General features: G+C 50.1%; 7 protein-coding genes across 7 annotated transcripts; 4 read left to right on the top strand and 3 right to left on the bottom strand.

Annotated features, from left to right (window-relative positions):
• Positions 1-1,180: 1,180 nt before the first annotated feature.
• On the bottom strand, positions 1,181-6,144 carry PHATRDRAFT_43299 (predicted protein). The gene is made up of 6 exons (XM_002177510.1): positions 5,573-6,144; positions 3,385-5,487; positions 3,140-3,306; positions 2,848-3,059; positions 2,615-2,762; positions 1,181-2,527 (listed from the first exon to the last, which is right to left on the bottom strand). Exons 1-6 carry the CDS (start codon positions 6,004-6,006, stop codon positions 1,341-1,343), a joined length of 4,251 nt encoding a protein of 1,416 aa, XP_002177546.1. The 5' UTR covers positions 6,007-6,144; the 3' UTR covers positions 1,181-1,340.
• A 723-nt stretch (positions 6,145-6,867) lies between these two features.
• On the top strand, positions 6,868-8,046 carry PHATRDRAFT_43298 (predicted protein). Its single transcript, XM_002177819.1, has 2 exons — positions 6,868-7,036; positions 7,158-8,046. Exons 1-2 carry the CDS (start codon positions 6,890-6,892, stop codon positions 7,905-7,907), a joined length of 897 nt encoding a protein of 298 aa, XP_002177855.1. The 5' UTR covers positions 6,868-6,889; the 3' UTR covers positions 7,908-8,046.
• A 479-nt stretch (positions 8,047-8,525) lies between these two features.
• Positions 8,526-11,003, top strand: PHATRDRAFT_43297 (predicted protein). The gene has a single exon (XM_002177818.1). The coding sequence runs from the start codon at positions 8,622-8,624 to the stop codon at positions 9,543-9,545; it is 924 nt and encodes a 307-aa protein (XP_002177854.1). The 5' UTR covers positions 8,526-8,621; the 3' UTR covers positions 9,546-11,003.
• Positions 11,004-11,126: 123 nt separating this feature from the next.
• On the top strand, positions 11,127-12,860 carry PHATRDRAFT_43295 (predicted protein; the record flags this gene model as incomplete). The annotated part of the gene is made up of 3 exons (XM_002177817.1): positions 11,127-11,219; positions 11,447-12,415; positions 12,561-12,860. The coding sequence occupies 3 exons, from the start codon at positions 11,127-11,129 to the stop codon at positions 12,858-12,860; spliced, it is 1,362 nt and encodes a 453-aa protein (XP_002177853.1).
• A 1,120-nt stretch (positions 12,861-13,980) lies between these two features.
• On the top strand, positions 13,981-14,451 carry PHATRDRAFT_5099 (predicted protein; the record flags this gene model as incomplete). The annotated part of the gene is made up of 1 exon (XM_002177816.1): positions 13,981-14,451. A coding segment is annotated over one exon (471 nt), but the record flags the coding sequence as incomplete, so codon positions are not given.
• Positions 14,452-14,800: 349 nt separating this feature from the next.
• On the bottom strand, positions 14,801-15,955 carry PHATRDRAFT_43293 (predicted protein; the record flags this gene model as incomplete). Its single annotated transcript, XM_002177509.1, has 1 exon — positions 14,801-15,955. The coding sequence occupies exon 1, from the start codon at positions 15,839-15,841 to the stop codon at positions 14,801-14,803; it is 1,041 nt and encodes a 346-aa protein (XP_002177545.1). The 5' UTR covers positions 15,842-15,955.
• A 701-nt stretch (positions 15,956-16,656) lies between these two features.
• Positions 16,657-17,910, bottom strand: PHATRDRAFT_9860 (predicted protein; the record flags this gene model as incomplete). The annotated part of the gene is made up of 2 exons (XM_002177508.1): positions 16,657-17,517; positions 17,818-17,910. Coding segments are annotated over 2 exons (954 nt in total), but the record flags the coding sequence as incomplete, so codon positions are not given.
• Positions 17,911-18,006: the final 96 nt, after the last annotated feature.

The raw sequence follows: 18,006 nt of genomic DNA, 5'->3' as shown, positions 1-18,006 counted from the left end.
CTAGCCGAGTAGGTAGACCGGTACTCGACGTGTACGCTTGCCATAACACGTGATTGGCGCCTTTAAACCAGCTCTACCCTCTAGTAGAGTAGCTCTAGCTAGTGTCTATTCGGTACCCCCCGTTGAGAATTACCCTACTAAACTGCTAGAACTAGGATCTTGCCAGCAACAGAGGCAGTGACTATCGTTATTGTTACTGACAGTGACCAAAGGGCGATCCAATTTCATCGCTGTTGACACTAACTCTAACTGTGAGGACCATCCAAACACAACCCTATTCATCCCTTGTCCGATGGTATCACATATCACATACATGCATGCATCCGACGATGACTCGTCACTACTCAAGGCCAGGAACTGACGCTTTCGCGGTGGCCCGTACAGGTGAGCCAATCGACTTTGCACATACCTCGACGTCCCACCTCGATCCCCTCCCGCAAGGCCGTCGCGGGCACGTAATTTCCTAGTGGAGGTAAATTCAAGACCGGGACACCCTGGCTCCGGGATCCTCTTGTTCACGATCAGACACCCGGGTTTCGGATCACCCGACAATGGAAGACAGAACTCCTCGAAGTTCATTCGCTGTGACAGTGATTCAACATGCCCGAGGAACGACCAACACACATTCACGGAGCTCGCCGTGGACCGGAAGGTGGGACGTGGGAACCGAAGGGTGCGCTACGCCACCTGGCTCGGGGTCACTCGATCCGTGCCTTACGCCATGGCGGTAATTTCTGACAACAAGAGCAAGAGCAACAACGCGAATCCTGTCGACGTCGGGCCCCTCCTTGATCTCGTTCCTCTCTCACGATTGATAACTACGCCAACGCCTGACCTTGTCAGTCGGGATCCCCAGAAAAAGTTCGGGGGAGGAGGGCGCGAATTACTTACCGCCTACGGATACGGAGTCTTGCTCGTCCGTAGAATTGTTGCTGACTGTGACTGTACACTACGGATTCGCCTCCCGGGAAAGCACTTCAATAGATACCTTTCTGTTGTCAAAGGGAGATTTGGATTGACTGCTACAGCCTTGTCGATTGGACGAAGACACTGGCCAAAGACAAAAGTCTATTAGCCCTCGTCGATACGCAAGAAAACTTAAGTTCTCGCAAATGAATTTGCGGTTTCGGATTTGATTGAGAACGGGCCTAGCAATTGTAGAAATCGTTGTCATTTTGATGAATAAGATAATGACTTCTATAGCGAGTTAATCACCAGTCGCCTATATTTATTGTTGTTACCCGTGAACAGATGGGAACAAACACACCATCGGTACAACCTGGAAAGTGTGCGCCAATCAGGGCATTTCTTCCTACCCTCCAACGGTGACAACGGCAGTCCTATGGCTCCTTTTCTGCCGCAATCCGTCGAAGCTCCGCCGCAATGTTCGGTCCGCTGGCATCCACCAATGCCGTAAACCAACCGTCAGGGTCAGCCAAGAGGGAAAGCGGTGAGCCCGTCTCCACGCAGTGACCGTCGTCCAGTACAATTACCATGTCGTAATCCATAATGGTGTTCAGACGGTGAGCTATTGTCAACAACGTCGTATTTTTGAAGCGAGTGCGGAGCATGTCTTGAATGAAGGCATCGGTAGCCGCATCGACGCTGGCAGTCGCTTCGTCCAGGACCAGTACACGAGGCTCTTGCACAATAGCGCGAGCCAGGCACAGCAGCTGCCGCTCACCAACACTGTAGTTGCTTCCCCCCTCGTCCACCGGATCATTCAGAACAGCTTTGCCACGTTCATTGACTCCCTTGTGGTTTACTGCCTGAAGAGCCTGCAGCACCTTTTCGTCGCTTTCGAGAAAGAAAGGATCAAGACACTCCCGTAAAATTCCCGCAAACAGAACCGGATCCTGGGGAATGATCTGCATTCCGTTTCGACGACCGCGAACATCCGCCAGGCCCACCTTCGAAAGGTCTATTCCGTCAAGAACAATTTGACCTGCCTCGATTTCGACCAATCGAAAGAGACTTGCCGTTAGCGACGTCTTGCCAGAGCCTGTCCGGCCTACAATGCCGCATCGCATTCCGTGCGCTAACTGAAAGGAAACATTTTTTAGGGCCAGGGGCAGGTCAGAGCGATAGCGCATACACACACTATCAAACTGCAAAATCCCAGTCTTGGGCCAATTTTTGTCAAGATTCATCAATGGATCTGTTTCCCAGGATGCTTCCTGTGGAAGAAGTGTTGTTTGGTGAACACGTTCAATTGAAGTAATTTTCGCCTCGGCCTCCGTTAATCTCAAAAAGAAAAAATTGAGTGCTGCTGAGAATATGGTCGCCCATTGCAGGGCCAAACCAACCATTCCGGAATCGATTTTCAAGCGATCATTTGTGCAAATAACAATTGTGCTGAAGACAAAACCAACAGTGGCACCAAGAATTTCCATCCTGAAGGCCAACCAGCGCTGGGCAGCTGCAAAGTTTAGCATGGCAGAGCTGTTGAAGTCGACGTTCCTTTGGAAACCAACAATGAACGGTTTCTCTTGGTGAAAAGCTCGAATAGTCGTCGCACCATCCATACCTATGTATTCCAAGAGCAAGCTGAGTCAAACACTTGTTCAACGTTTCTTTATTTCCAAGGTGGAAGCGAGCCGCTTCAAAAACATACCTTCTGCGAGCTTTGCTTGAATCGGGCTCCGAGATGTTGCGTCAATCCTTTGCAGGTCTGGGCCACTCCTGCGATAATAAAGCTGAATGCAAGTGTATGCGACTCCGACAGGCACAATATAGAGGGCAATCCACGGCAAAATAGCAAGCTTTTTTATGGCAGTCGATGTCAAACCGTAGCGTGAGATTTTTGTCTACAAAAGTGTTTACTCGATACGCAATGCTCGGACGTACCATAACAACAATGGAAGAGATCAGCAGACTTGATGATATCATCAAGCCAGCCATGGAAATGGATAGCTCAACATCCAAAACCTCAACATCGTATGTGAAACGGTTAAGCACTCTACCCAACGGTGTGGTTTCAAAATACGACGAGGGAGCGCGCAGAACCCGAGTGGTCATGTCCAAAAACATTCGCTCCGCACATTTAGCGCCTCCAGCAACTGGCAAAGTTGATAGTGAGGTCCACACACCTTATAAGTAACATGAGCAACTTGTTGCGGAAAACAAAGCTTGGACATACCTGCAAACTGCAACTGTATCGAGGTGGCAAAGACGGAAAGAACGACAATTAAAAGATGCACAACGGCATACTGCACTTGAACAGACCTCCCTTCCGTCTGCGGCGGAAAGGACATTCCGAAAAGATCTGTTCCGGTGAAAGTTGAATCAGACCATTTAGCACACCACCTGTTAATAATCGACAAAGTATACCGATTAGGCATTTGGTGCATTAATCTTTACTCATTAGTGAGTCAGCGTCCTTACCAATCTGATGAGACAAAAAGCCCATTCTCAACTATTGACAAAATCATTTGCGACAAGAAGAATGACCATCCTCCTGCACTACTAAACCATCGGGTCCAGACAGAAAAACTAGCTCCTCCATACTTGCGCTCTTCAACAGTCATTATCAATCCACCTTCATTGGCTGTTTGACCCTCTTCTAGCTCCCCACTCCTACTCTTCTTCTCTACTTCTTGACAGTTCTGTTGAATAGACTCAATCAAATTGCCCTTGGAGCCCTGAAATAACTGCAATTCTGCCCATGTCCCGAAGAATGAAGGAGCTCCATCGCTCAGGACAAGGATCTTGTCCACTCGGGAAAGAAATTGAATCGAATGAGTTACAAGAATAGTTCCAGCTGATCGAAGAATACCATTGCGGCCTTCTCCCTGCGTCAATCCAAAGAGGCCCTCGTAAACAGCATTTGCTGTGCTAGGATCTAACGCCGAAAAGCAATCATCCAAGAAAGCGAGATCAGGATCGGTGTACACTGCTCGAGCTAAAGCAACGCGCTGCTTTTGCCCACCCGACAAGGTCACACCACGCTCGCCAATTTGCGTCAAATCCCCCGCGGGGCCAAGCCATTGAATGTCAGCCGTTAAGCAGCAAGCCTTAAGGACTCTTTTGTATAGCTGTTCATTGTAGTCTTTTCCAAAGAGGATGTTTTCTCGCAAGCTAGCATTCAGTATAAAAGCTTGCTGTGCTGCATACGATGAGCGCCCCGAAACGAAGATTCTGTCTCCAAAGAACGTTGGAACTTCACCAAGCAACGCTCGTAGCAAAAGCGACTTCCCCGATCCCACCTTCCCAACTACTGCAATCACCTCAGACCGTTTGACTTCGAACGACAAGTTGCTCACGGAAAATCCTTTCACCCCTGCTGTAAAGTCACCCTTTCCGAGACTTCTTTCTGGTGTGAGACCGCGAAACGAAGCGAGAAAGGAACCTTGAATAATACTGTTTTGCGGCTTGATCGAAAAGCATCCCGCCTCTATAGACACCAAATTGTCTCTTGAGGCAGAAAAACGAACAAGCTGCCTTTTTGGGAAAGCACGTTTGCTAGTCTTGACCAAGGTTTTGACCGGTTCATTCGAGGCTTCCTCATCTACAGCAAGGTGTGCCTCGCGCTCTAAAAAAAGAGTTATCCGAGAAACGTTTTCTACCGCTTGTGACATATTTCCGACAAGACGAGCCGCCATGTTGATAGGAGAACGCAAAATGGAAAACAATAGGAGGGTAGAAAATGCGGTAGACGGCGTCAGCAGATTGCCTTCGTCCAGTAAGGTATAGAAGGAAAAGGCAACCATGACCGCCACTAGCGGAGAACACACTGCCGTCGTCAGTACCCAGCCCCACATCCACAGCTCTTTTCGGAGCAACACCATTTCTTGCCTACGGATTGTTTCCACCTGAGATTCAATGTTTCGCTCGTAGTGGTTGAGTTTGGTGACGTGAATGCCATGCAACATGGCTGTCAGTGTATTGATTCGTACATCAGTGAGGGCCGATCGCGCTTTCCGAATTTTCAACATCTGCTGGACAATCCATCGGACAATCGGAATGAAGAGAATCAAAACCAGCACTCCTATCATCAATTCGGTGCCAATCAGGGTCGCCAATAGCGCAAGCACTATAATAATCAGTAACGGACAACTCCACAAATTGTGTCCTTCCACGCATACATCAAAAAGCTTCTGCGTATCGACCGCAACCAAGTTTGTGACTTGCCCAGTCGTCAGCCCGATCTTGCCGGATGCAGTAAGTCGTAAAGCATGCTCGTAAAGAGCCGTTGTAAGAGCCGCACGAATTCGTATTCCGCTGGCTGTACACAAAAAGACGACACGGTTCTGTGACAAAGCCAACACCACGCCAGCTAAGGAAAGGGTGATAGCAAAAGGCAGGCCTTCGGAAATGACCGAGGCACTCGGGTTGGCTTCGAGCACCAGCAGGATTTGGCGGAGAGACAAAGGTAAAGACACTTTGGCCAAGACGACCAAGAGCTCCCAAAATCCGGCAGGGACAAAGATTGGCTGGATCAATCGGAACAGAACCGGTACAAGCTTTTTAGTTCTGTGATAGTCGTCCCTGTATATGGAAGCGGTGAGTCTCATATTAGTAAGAAAGGGGAACATGCGGTCGGAGAGCCTTTGTTTGACAAAACTCTACTCACCAAAATTGCTCGACTAAAACGCTTGCTTGCATATCGGCTGGAATTACATACACATCTTCCACTGTGAGGTGATCTTTCTCTCGAAACTGTCTTTGGCCTTTGAGCAAGATTGGTTGCATGTAGGCGTAAGTCCACCGCTGGAACGTCTTCCATAGGGAAGAGGGGAAGCTTCCAAGGCAGCGCTGTAGATCGTGATCTCCTGTTAGCCGGTCTTCTGGCCACGGTTTGGCTGTGTGTATGGGAGGCAAAAATGGACTTTTGCTTTTGTCGGCGACATTTGAAGAATGTATGGTTTGGCTGTTGACCTCGTCAGGATGTGTTTTCTGTTGCCCATCGGTACTTTTTGTGGCTTGAAATGACTGGTCTCCGTGTCGCCCCATGGATTCTGCTTCTCTCTGATTTTCATTTGGAGAATGCCCCTGCGTCTGCGTCATCCTGTCAATGCGAAACTCGTGGGGAGGACTACCGTGATAGCGTTCTCTGTCCCGGCAGTCGCAAGCCTCTCCGCAGAAGTATTGTGGACTGTATTTACAAGTCGCGTTGGTCAAATGCTTCAACGTTTTTGTGAACAATCCCAATCGTTTTGACGCTCTGCGCCAAGCATAATTTTGTGCGTTTTTCCGGTACTCCATAGTTTGAGCAAAAAAGCCTCCTCCTCACGAGCTCACTAGAAAGCGATTGTACCGGTGAGAATATTGCTTTGGCACAACCAACACTTATCTTGATGGAATCGGAACCGTTTGGATGTTCTTTCAAAGTAACAACATAGGTACCATAGTCGAAGAGCATATGATTGTTTTTACTGGCCAAATTTACATTATGTTGTTTAGCTTCCGGTAACAACTTTTAGAATATAATTGTAGAATTCCTTCGTTCGGAAACTATTAATTAAAAACAGATTATTCTGTGTACGCGTGGCTTACATATAATCAATTAGATCCAACGAGATGTTATATGTCCCCGCACTTCTTCTTCTGGATTCATGGTTGCGTCTCAAGCCCAAGCAATCTGTGGCGGCCGATGGATTGTGAGCGAAGGTCAGACGCACATATGTTTCTTCGAAGAACATCGCAGACAGTGACAGCAACTGCGAATTGTACCAGTCGTAGGCCAACGCCGAACGTAAGGTACGATCGCCCGTGAGTTTGTCGACGATGCCGATTCGCAATCGTGGACACCGGCTGGTTGACAGTTAGCTTCTGCGACGGGCAGTGGAAATTTGCGGATTGCTCGCATTCACAACATTTACATCTTTGATACCCATATCAATCCTCGTACTGAAACAAGTCGGGTTGCTGTTTTTGGTCTCAGATCAATATGACGCCTCCGCACGAAGAAGATTCGTCTACTTTGTCAGGTGGACACTCGACATCCCCTCGCAATTCCTTACAAGCAGACGGCAATGCCCCTCAGTATCTCTACATTGTCCGCCACGGCGACCGATGGGACTATGAGAATCCAACGGTAAGAAAGGATCGATTTATAAAAGCAAAAGCATGTCTTGTTTGGCGGAGAACCAAACAAAAACCTGACATCGAGATTCGCGTTTCTATCGACTGACACAACCCTCTCGTCGCGACGACAGTGGGTCGAAACCACGGATCGCTCGGGTGATCCTCCGCTGAGCAAACTCGGTCATCAACAAGCGCGGGAAACGGGCATCTTTCTGGATCAACTCTTGTCGAGTGATGGAATCACTGGAGACGATTTAACTTGGATGAGTTCTCCCTTTTTGCGCACCCTACAAACCTCAGACAACGCCCTCAACGCCATGACCAAGACCAACATCAAGAACGTACCTATTCTTCCCGAATACTCTGTCTTTGAGTGGGACGGAAAAGGAGGCAAATGGCACGAGTCGCTGCCGCCCTTGTCGGAACGGGTACACTACTTCCCTCGCATGGACGTCAAGTACCAGAGTCTGTTCGTGCCGACTTTGCCGGAGCCGCGATCGGAGTTTCACGGACGGTGCGAACGTGCAATCCATGCTCTGAATCAACGCTATTGTTTTAAGCCACGCAGCGCGCTGGTAGTCGTCTCGCACGCGGCAGCCTGTATAGGTTTGGCGCGAGCGGCGGCGAACCTCACCCTGACCGATATCACACCTGCAGCACCGTGTACTATCTTTCGTTTAAGCCGTACCGACAATTCCGCGACCTGGCAAATGGATCAGCATGATGCTGTAAATAGTTTGAACGGACACACGTCCCATTTGAGCGATTTAGGAAGCACTACAGTGCCGTGGAACCACTTTGGTGACAAAGCAATCCATAGGGGTTATACCGGACCACCAACGTCTCGGTTTGCCCCCAAAGATCTAAACGACGAATTGTAACTACATGTGATCCTTCCTCGACCCGTTGGTACGGTGGATTCTTTCCATGTCTTGGACTTGGAAGCTCCGTTGCCTATGGCTATAGGAAATGGATCTGGTCGGTCATGTTCGCTGTAGTAAGGCAGATCTTTATTCCTCTCAAGCGATGGCCAATTGTGCTTGAGAGCCTCTCAAGCGCTGCATACGATAATATTGCGACTATGTAGCCGAAACCTTTTACGGGAGTCCAACTCGATAAAAATTACTGTTAGCTTCCATCGTAAAAATTGCTGTGCAAAATCCCAAAACTGACGGAATTTGCACGAAAAGGATCATACGACAGTGCCATTTGATTCTGGTACAAAATGTAGATGACTGTGAAGGTACACTTGATCAAGTTAAAGTAGTTGTCCGGCGTCGTCTCCGTGTCTTAGGAGACCATCTAGCCAATAATGGAACGTGTATTTTCACCGAGTCGTGGAGAAAAGAAATACCATATGAATCTGAGTACCAGTGTCGATTGTGGAAGCTTCAGACCACGGTATTGCTAAGGATGACAACATCACGGAGTCGCCAACGCAGAAATATCTCCTGTTAATTGGAAGACCTCTCGTTTCGAGCCTCACAAATTCAGCAGTCTTGACACTCATAAAATCGATCAAGTGTCAAACCCAAACGAGAACACCCACTAACAGTAACATCAATATCATCAACAAAAGCAACACCAAAAACGCCATGTCATCCAACAGCAATTCATCCGCCTCTGAGCTTGCCGTTTACGCCAACCTCGTATCCTACAAGTACGATGGAGATAGCAAGACCCACAGCGCCAACCGTGGTGGAGATGCCAACGACATGTCCGTCTACGGCAATGCCGTCAAGGTCTCCCTCCACGGACTACCCGTAGCAGGCCTCACCGACGACGATGACGACTCCAGTGTGGTCAACGACGGACGTCTGCTCGTCAAAGACCCGCAGGTGGTCGCTGCACAAGAAGAAGACGTCAAGGACGAGCAGAGCATTTCAGTGGACGAAAGCCAACTGCTGTCGACCCGCAAGGCCTTTGCTCCGTGCACGGACCCCAATTCCATCATCAAGGTGTCCTTGGATCATCGTCATGGCTTCCTCGGACGTCGCGGGAACGTTCGCGTACTGGATTCTGCCGGCAAGCCCTTCGCCGGCGGCGTCCATCTGAAAGAGTTCCAGCGTCATTTGCTCCGCCCCAGTTACTTGCTGCGGACAGCCAACAAGACACCGGTCGCTTTGTGTGTCCAGCAAAATGCACAAACAGGATCGTCGACCAAGGTCTTCAACATCTACTCTACTCGCCAAGGTGTCACCGCTGACGTGACCAAAGTGGTCCATGTTGCCGGTGTTAGCTACTACCCGGCATACCGAGTTGAATTGGCCTCTGCGGCGAGCGATTGCGTTGTTTCCACATGGACCGGCAAAGAATCGGTGCCCATCTGGGAGCTGAGAACCGATGCGAATACTGTGACGATCCAAGAAATCAATGTAGGCCGCATACTCGGAAGTATCGAGCAACACGAGGGTTTGAAGACTGGCTGCGACATTGTCTTGAACGCCGGTGTTGACCCAGCACTCGTCTTATGCGTCGGTACCATCTTGGAAGCAAGCTGTACTGCCGTGAAAGCGTAGGCTTTTCAGTCAAGTGTCTCACAAAAGGTGATACCGTGAAGCCCTCTTATCTGTATGTCGTTGACGTTGTCTCTCAATACAACCCCGTCTTAATCCCCTTCGTATCATAAATCCTTAATCCAGAAATTTACAGTAGATCCATGTTGTATGAAGAGTCTGTTTACGGTAATGTTTTGAAACGAGTATCTGAGTAGAGGCGCTGAAGCCAATCATTTGCAAAGCGGATACCGTGGAGTCACGGGCATTCCGTTTTGGATTATGTCACTAGACGGACGTGTCTGCTCTGTGGGAACTCGCCACAACAACGCCTTGGTTGACATTTTTCCTCTCATTTATTGTGAAATACAAAATCCGGCCCCTCCAAAGGCAACGGTACGCTCTCTGTTCAAATGGTTGCTGTGTACACCTACTCCACGCCAGTGTTCAGGTCCACAACCTCTGTAAACAAAGTTCTTATGTTAATGTGATACATGCCCATTTGGTAAAAATTCTGCTAGCCACGCTAATCATTCCTAAATCGGTCTACAGATCGACTTCTTACATTGATGATAAAAAAAGATTTCGGTTTGGCGAGTGGCAAGCTTTGGTATGAACCAGACCGTACTTCATTTACACGCATTACAATGGTAACACTTTCATTCGGAGGTCGTTAGGTGATGCGCTCGGGTATGTTCATAGTCATGAATTTCCTTCGAGACATCAGCCGTTTTTTCCGCCGCATTTTGATGCAAGAGCTCTATCTTGGTCAAGAGCCCGGACGGATACGACGAGACCAACTGGTGATATTCGTGAGCTTGCAGAAATTTGCTCATCAAGGGTGATCCGTGGTAGAAAAAGTCGGCAACCCGAGGCGCTGTTGGTGGAGAGAGCGGCGCTTTCCCAAATAGACGGGCAAAAACGCGGAATTTGCCTTTCGGGGCAGGTTCGGATGAGCATTCGTGCGCTACGCACTCTTCGGCTTGGAGGACGTCTTTCCACGGTTGATCCATTTTCTCTCGCAGCTCGCCAGTCATTGCTTTCAATTTCGCCCAAATAGGAGCTTGTTCGTCCATCAGATCTTTTACATGTCTATCAAATTCCTCGACCGACCAGCTTCCGTGTGCGACATGATTCTTTCCTTCGTTCCAGAGCTGCTGATCTTCACACCAAAGTTTCTCGGATGCGTCGGCCAGCCGGTGTATGTGGTCGAGCTCTCTTTCCATGAGATGGTTCCACACATGGAGAACGTGTTGAGCATGCTGTACACATTCGGGCACACCCGTTTGGGGCTGTTTAGCTATAGGATGCGCTTTTTTTGTGTTGGTGTACCCTTGTCTCGCGGGCGAGTCGACGGTTGTATCCTTTGCGTTCGATACCATGGGATCCGCATTCGTTTCGGGTTGAGCCAAAGGGGTTTCGTAGGCAAAGGTACTCATTGGTGTACTATCGGTGTGGGTGGACATGGCAGGCATAACGTCGCTTTTCGTTGTGAGGTTAGGGAGACCGAAGATACCGATTCGACGTGCTGATGCCGGAGTTCTTTTCAAGACATGCTGTCATAAATGAGAAGGCACGGAAACGGCTCTGTTCGCGTTCCACTTTATGACACCACGAATCATGGGTACGCAAGAAAACCTGACAAGCTGTGTAGCTGTATACAGTGTTCAATTCGACTTAAAAGTAGGCCCCACTACTGTGAGTTCAAGTAACACGAGTCTACCTTTTTTTTCTTGATAAAGGATAGCAGTCGCCATTGTCGTTGTGCATCGATTCACAAGGCCAAGAAATAGACTAGGCTATCGAGTATTGGATGTATTCATTCGCGAATGTGTCGTCATACACATTTCTCGGTTTCGATTCTGAATTAAGAATATGGTCGGATGCAGTCACTCACAGGATCACAACGCAACCCGCCTGAGTAGCCATCGAGAGACTTCCCCGTATCCTTCAACCACGACAAAGCAGGTCGAGGGTACTGCAAGTGCGATGAATGGTTGACGGTGGATAGTGATCGCACGATGAGCGACAACCCTCGAGATGCACGAGATCGTCAACGATCTTCTGACGATGGAATAGTCGTCTTCGTTGAGCAACGAATCCGTACCGTTCTCGGTTGGCCGAGTGATGTTTTTTCCATGGATTGCGTTGCCAACAATGGTGATTCGGAGATACCGCACACGCTCATAATATTTATTCCGGGAAATCCAGGTTTAGTCGAATGGTATTTACCCGTCTTCAAAGCGCTTCTGGAACGTCTGGGTTCGGGGTACGCCGTGCGAGGAGTGGCCAATGTGGGACATTCGCGCTCTCCGGAACTAGTCGACGTCGAAGCACAAGGGAACAAAGCGAATTTATCAATCCCTTGGACTGTCAAAGGCCAAGCTTTGCACAAAATGGCCTTTGTGGACCTCGTTACCCGGGACTCTATCAAGCAACGAGAGCAACATGCTATAAAACTGACAGGGACAGGAACCAAGGCGGCTTTTGGAGGGGGGAAAAGTGCGATATTGCCACCCCACCTCATTTTTGTATCGCATTCCATCGGCTGTCATTTTACGCAGCGTCTATGTGTTTGGAGGCCCGATTTGTTGTCCCGAACGTGCATGTTTCTATTCCTCATGCCGTTCATCCGGATGGATGCCCCCGCTGCGCAACAGACAATCTTGAATCTTGCTGCATCACACCCGGGATTGATCATTCGATGGCACGAGGCAATTATGCGCGTGTTGAAAAGCATGCCACGCAGTGTTGTGGATCGTCTGATGCGAGGAACCATAAGGGAACAAGCTGGCCGGGATGTGGCGGTTGATCTGGTGCGACAACCAAAGTTTGCTCGCAACTTTTTCCAACTCGGTCTGGAGGAAGTGCGCATTCTTCCGCAAACCTACGATGTACGTTTTTTTTAGATCTCGACAGAGATGTTTTGTCATTATTGTTTAAAGCAAAGGGGATGCGTAGTTTTCACGACAAAGATTTGTTGTGTTGGTGCCTCACGTTGCTTGTTTTGGCTTTGGTGTCGTTTCTCCCGTCACACAGGTATCTGGCTTGCAAATTCTCGGCGAACAATGCCCGGTGTACATTTTGAATGCGGGGAACGATCATTGGTCGCCGGAATCACACATGGTGGACTTGTTGGAGTTGCGAGATCAAAAGCGTATACCTTCGACCGTGTCGGTGCAGTACGAACCATCCTTGCGTCACGACTTTGTGAGTCACGTGGACCAGATTCCGGTGGTCGTCGAGTTTTGCGTGGACCGTATCGGAACACAAGGCCACCAGGTGGGCACCATGGCGACGAGATTCACCTCCGCAGCCGGAGCGCGCTCGCGACTTTAAGCGTTTTGGTTCGGGAGGCAAGCAACCAATGGTCCTTGGCTGAACGGCGATTGGTAGATAGAGTCTTCCACGTAGCATAGTGTTGCCCAGGCTATCGTTGTAGGTAGCTACCCTACAGGTAGTCTAGACTGTCTATTGGACGAAGGAACCGAATCTTGTTCTAGAGCTAGCCGGGATACGATCGTTTCTGACTGTGAATTCCGAATGCTCAGTAGGAGCAAACATAGCCAAACTTGCTCTAGTACAGTAGAAACCAGCTGGTGTGAGTTTTCTGAACTGACTGTGAAGTCGGGTGATTGTAGTTGCGGAGATTACCAACCGGTAAAAGCTCCATGAAAAGGACTGCCTGCCTTTACTTACAATTGGGACAATGAGCCATTTCTTTACATAACCAAACAGTACGGCCAGAGAAAAGCCGGGTCAACGGGGAAAAGTCATTTTGGCGTCTGTCCAACTAACAGCCGCTCATCGTTTGCACGTTGAGAATGTCACAGGGTCACAGTCATTTGTACGCATTTAAACATCACGAACGTTGATGCGGTCCAAAGGAATTCACAGCGTACCGAAGGGCTGTGCCTGCCGTGCGCGGGTGAGTCCCACACGCCGCACGCTCAAGGGAGAGGCCCGTCGGTATGCGTGTACATACACACGTATATGTGTCTCGAGCGAGTGTGGGGGTTTTCTCACGTCACGGGGGGGTCCCCTCTATCAAATTCGACCTCCCCCCACGCCGCTTGCGTTGAATGTGTGTGACTGTGTTTGTGTGCTGGTATTCCATCATCATCAGCAGCAACAGCAGGCTTGTCCGAGTGAGAGTAGTTTGTAGCAAATAGAGCTTTGAAGTGTGGTGAGTGCAAAACTACCCAACATTTACCGACACGACACGAAAGCCAAACTTTCCCCGAGTTGTATCGTTGCCATTGGCCTGTTGCCTGTTCGACGAAACTGTTACTACCACACCATTCGATACACCCACTCTTGCGGCGTATCCTATCATCTTCCTTCCTTCCTACCTATCCATCTACCTACGAATCAAACGTCTTCCCGCTAGTCTAGTATGACTTTGACTGCGGAAGAAGCCGGAGTCCCCAACGAAGCCGCGGCTTATTTGCAAAGTTTGGAAGATCCGGAAGTGATCGAACGGGTCCGTTGCGTCATTCCGGATGCGCACGTCTTCAAGTTGCCTCCGCGTCAAACTGCTGGAGGTTGGCGGGGAGCCGATTGGGATCAGGAAGTCTGGCAGGGAACGCTCAAGGTGGTGGAACGTGGTGCGTTGACGGTGATTCTACTCACGGACAAGACCACGCACGCCATCTTTGCCGTCTGTCCCGTCAAGGAAGGAGCCGTGGATCGCTGTGTCGACAGCAGTCGCTACTTTGTCCTGCGAGTGGAGAACGCCGCGGGTCGCCACATGTTCATTGGACTCGCCTTTAACGAGCGGAATGACGCCTTTGACTTCAACACGTCTTTGGAAGACTCTCGGCGAGAGAAAGAAGCCGAGGCGAATCCGGAAGAAGGGACGGACTCGGGACCGCCCAAGGATTACAGCATGAAGGACGGGGAGAAAATTCATATTTCCGTATCCAAGGTGGCTGGTCGACGTGCACAGGCCTCGCGGCGAGGGAGCAGCGGTCCCGGAATTGCCGGAGGATTCCTTAAGCCATCCACCCGCGATACACCGCGTCGCGCTTCCGGTCTCGGCAACTTCTCGGGGAGCACCGTGGATGGAAACAATGCCTTTCAATCCTAAACGGGAATGTCCCCGCTTTACTTCGCCACGCCGACACGTATACGCATACACACGTACGTAATGACTAATTGACGCAGGCACGTTGGACGATCTAGCGATGCTGTATCTCCGTTCGTACAATACACCGTGTTCCTAGAATACGTTACTCGAAACAGAAATAAAAGACTCAATTTCAGGTTGATGCTTGGCTCTATAAATCTGTGACATTCGCTTTGTAGTTTCCTAACGGCACACTAAGTTCCCCTTCCGTATCACCATGGCCCCGGAAAAACCCTCGTTGTCGGAACCAGGCGAATGCCGACGGATTCGCCGCGGTGTCGACGAATATACGTACCGGCGCTCCTTTTTCGGGCACCGGTACGCTCCGAAAAAGACGGGTGTAATACAATGCCGTTGCTTCCAGTAAGGCACTGGCCAGGCCGCGACCGCGCCATTCCTTGGCTGTTTCCATTCCAACAATGGTCGGACCGGACGATCGTCTGGTACTGGTTCGGTACGTACAGACGCATTGAGAAACAACCTTGCCGTGGTGGAAGAGTTCCAATCGTGTGACGAGGTCTTCTATACTTCCTCCCGTAACGGCTTGCAATTGGTACTCTTGCTCGAGTGACTCGTTCGAGAACGGGATTGTTACTCGCGCGTGCGGCAGCTCAATCGTCCTGTACGCGGTATCGACAATCCGTCGGAGCGGATTCCGGTCCTCGATTGATCGGCAACGCAAAAAGACCGTGCCGACCGCAAAGCACAGTTCCGCCACCGGTTCCGCCGCACTACCATGGTTGGTGTGAATCAGAAGCTTGGTAAAGCGATCTTCGTTCTCTGCTTGTTCAGTGTCTTCTAACCCGGTCAACGTATCCGTAACCTTGTCTATCTTGGGTATTTTAGAAAGCCTCTCTTCGTCTTCTGCCGTCACCACGTCGTCATCCTCTTGTTCCTCCAAGGCGATCGGGATACTGTATCCGGCCTTGCGAATCTCTTGAATGATGCCGTATTCTTGTGCGTAGGCTCCTTTCGAGAATTGTTCCCATTCTTGTCGCGACGGTCCCAAATACGTAACGAAACCGCCTTCTGTAGGAATTCCCGCCGCTGTATATACTTCGTCACTATCCTGATCCGCATCCGCACCCAGCGTTGCGGACGGATCGTCGGTGGTAGAGTCCGCGCGACGAACGATTACGAGGGTTTCCGCGGCAATGGCCGAGGCGGCGGCTAGCGCATCCGCCCCACTCATGCCAATGTCAACTAAGAGAATACAACGATCGCGGATAGGGAAACAACAGTATGTAAGCGTATGGACTTCAACACAACTACTAGCAAGCAACGAGTCGGTCCATTGGTCTGGTCTTGCAACAGCGGCGACTAATGTTCCAGTAAGCTATCAACCCAGTCCGCTCTTTTAGTCTTACCGGTACCACGAACAAAAATAGTTACTGGTGAAGAAGTCTTCTTTGGCCAGAATGTCTCCGAATATTCGACTCTCCCGTGACTCCGGTTTACTCACGTGTAAAAACCAATCGCGCTCCCAATACACTACAAGCAACTTGACTTTTCCAGCTAGAGCTACACGAAACCGAATACTATCCTTGGTGGGACGGATCCATCCTCAAACTATCCTTCTACACATGTCCTCTTGACCAAGGTGACCTAGTCGGTTGTTGGGGTCTTTATAAAGTACCTATTTCACTGTTGCGGTCTGCGAAAAAGCAAGTATCGCTCCTAGACAAGGGGTTGGATCACGTTTCTTGGATTGACATTGGTTCCCGTTGGACTTGCCAGGGTAGGCACAGGAAACGATCCAATACAATATAGGACAATACAACCAATCAGCCTATCTGTACCACACCGCAAACTCATATGAGCCTAAGACGCGTGTGGCTCCCACCGAATCCAAGGCAAGTTGCTTATTGAAAGCTTGGCACGACCTTGCACATCGGTTGGGGTAGGGAGGTACGGTACACGGGGGGTTAGCTAGGGGGTTCGAAGACCTGGGGGTATCGTGTCGGAGTTTTCTTCCGCGTGGGTAACACGTTGGTCCAGTGTATCATTGATATCCCATTTCCACAACACCCCATTGTCGGTCGAAGCGACCAGAATCTGGCCGTCATCGGAAAAGGAAACACATCGAATCAGTTGAGTGTCGGGATACCGTAGAGACAAAATTTCGGCCGGACGCTTGTGCTCAGCCAAATTCCAGACAAAGATTTGTCCTTTGCCAGTTCCGACGGCCAAATACTTGCCCATGGGATCGGTAGCGAAGCGAAAGTACCAGTAATCCGAATGAGTGTATTCGAACGTACGCAGATGGAGGATCTCCTGGGGTGGATTGAGCAGTATAGATGAAAGCGACGATGAAGAAGTGTTCTCCAACGTCAAGAGTGGCTTCCACAAGATGATTTTGTTTTCGGTGGACTTGGATAGGATCAAATCCCCCACAAAGCGAACGCAGTCCACACAGTGTGTGTGCACCTGATTCGTTGAAAAGATGGGAAATTGTTGACGGGCCGGTTCGGTAAGCTCCTGAATGTTGCGTAAGAAGGCGCGTCGCGCTTGGCGGTGGGATACTGCAATCGCCTGAGACGTTGTTGTGGGTTCCCGCACGTCCCATAGCTTGACGGTGGTATCCATCCCCGAACTCGCCAGGTAATGCCCCAAGGGATGCCAGGCTACGCTAATGACGGCGTCCCGGTGACCACCGTGTCCCCCCAAGATGGCGACGGTGGTGCAGGTACGGAGATTCCAAACCCGAATACTTTCGTCCCGGGAGGCACTGGCCAGAACCCATTCGTCGACGGGACAGACTTGCAAATCGTAAATTTGGTCGCCGTGACCGACCAAGGTGGCGAGTAGCCGATTCCGGTGCACGTCAATGACGCGAATGCCCCGACGAAATCCTCCGACGCAGAGTAGCTGAGGTCCCGTGGCATACTTGCTCGCAAAGTGCCGCCGCAGTTCTTCCGTCGAGAGGTCATCGATGAAATTGGCGTTTCGAGTGCCATTCGAACGCTTGGAGTTTTTATTTGGGTAGGATTGGGCCTTGTCCAAGACGAGGACGTCGTCCTGTAGCGGTGACTTGGAATTGCTAGTGGAATTCCCTGGAGCTTGCCTGTGGTCAATGTCCCGGAGGTGATTCACGTTTTCGTTCGCTACGCCTTGTCCAGCCACCGTCACCGGCGTTGGTGTTTCCGCTGAGGGACTGCTCCACACAACACTCCGACCCGCAAAGGCGCAACAAAAAAAATCTTCCTGTTCGTCGTCATCTAAATAGGCTTGGACCATTTGCGGGGTTCCACTTTTGGGACACCGTCGACTCGCCACGTCCACCCGTTCCACTCGGTATACACTGACGTTGCGAGCCGCACAGGTCGCCATGTATTGAAAGACGCGAGTGGTGCGCGT

This window comes from Phaeodactylum tricornutum, chromosome 2 (assembly GCF_000150955.2).
Source record: "Phaeodactylum tricornutum CCAP 1055/1 chromosome 2, whole genome shotgun sequence".
Classification (NCBI taxonomy): Eukaryota; Bacillariophyta; class Bacillariophyceae; order Surirellales; family Neidiaceae; genus Phaeodactylum; species Phaeodactylum tricornutum.
The sequence above is the reverse complement of the archived record's forward strand: the minus strand, read 5'-3'. Positions and strand labels throughout refer to the sequence as shown.

Excerpts from the sequence above, each read along its gene's own strand:
- PHATRDRAFT_43299 (XM_002177510.1), bottom strand. The coding sequence starts at position 6,006 with ATGACGCAGACGCAGGGGCATTCTCCAAATGAAAATCAGAGAGAAGCA. Across the intron at positions 2,763-2,847 it reads TCTCTTCCATTGTTGTTATG|CTTGCTATTTTGCCGTGGAT; the intron begins GTACGTCCGAGC and ends GCCATAAAAAAG. Across the intron at positions 2,528-2,614 it reads TCAAGCAAAGCTCGCAGAAG|GTATGGATGGTGCGACGACT; the intron begins GTATGTTTTTGA and ends TGGAATACATAG.
- PHATRDRAFT_43298 (XM_002177819.1), top strand. The coding sequence starts at position 6,890 with ATGACGCCTCCGCACGAAGAAGATTCGTCTACTTTGTCAGGTGGACAC. Across the intron at positions 7,037-7,157 it reads GGGACTATGAGAATCCAACG|TGGGTCGAAACCACGGATCG; the intron begins GTAAGAAAGGAT and ends TCGCGACGACAG.
- PHATRDRAFT_43297 (XM_002177818.1), top strand. The coding sequence starts at position 8,622 with ATGTCATCCAACAGCAATTCATCCGCCTCTGAGCTTGCCGTTTACGCC.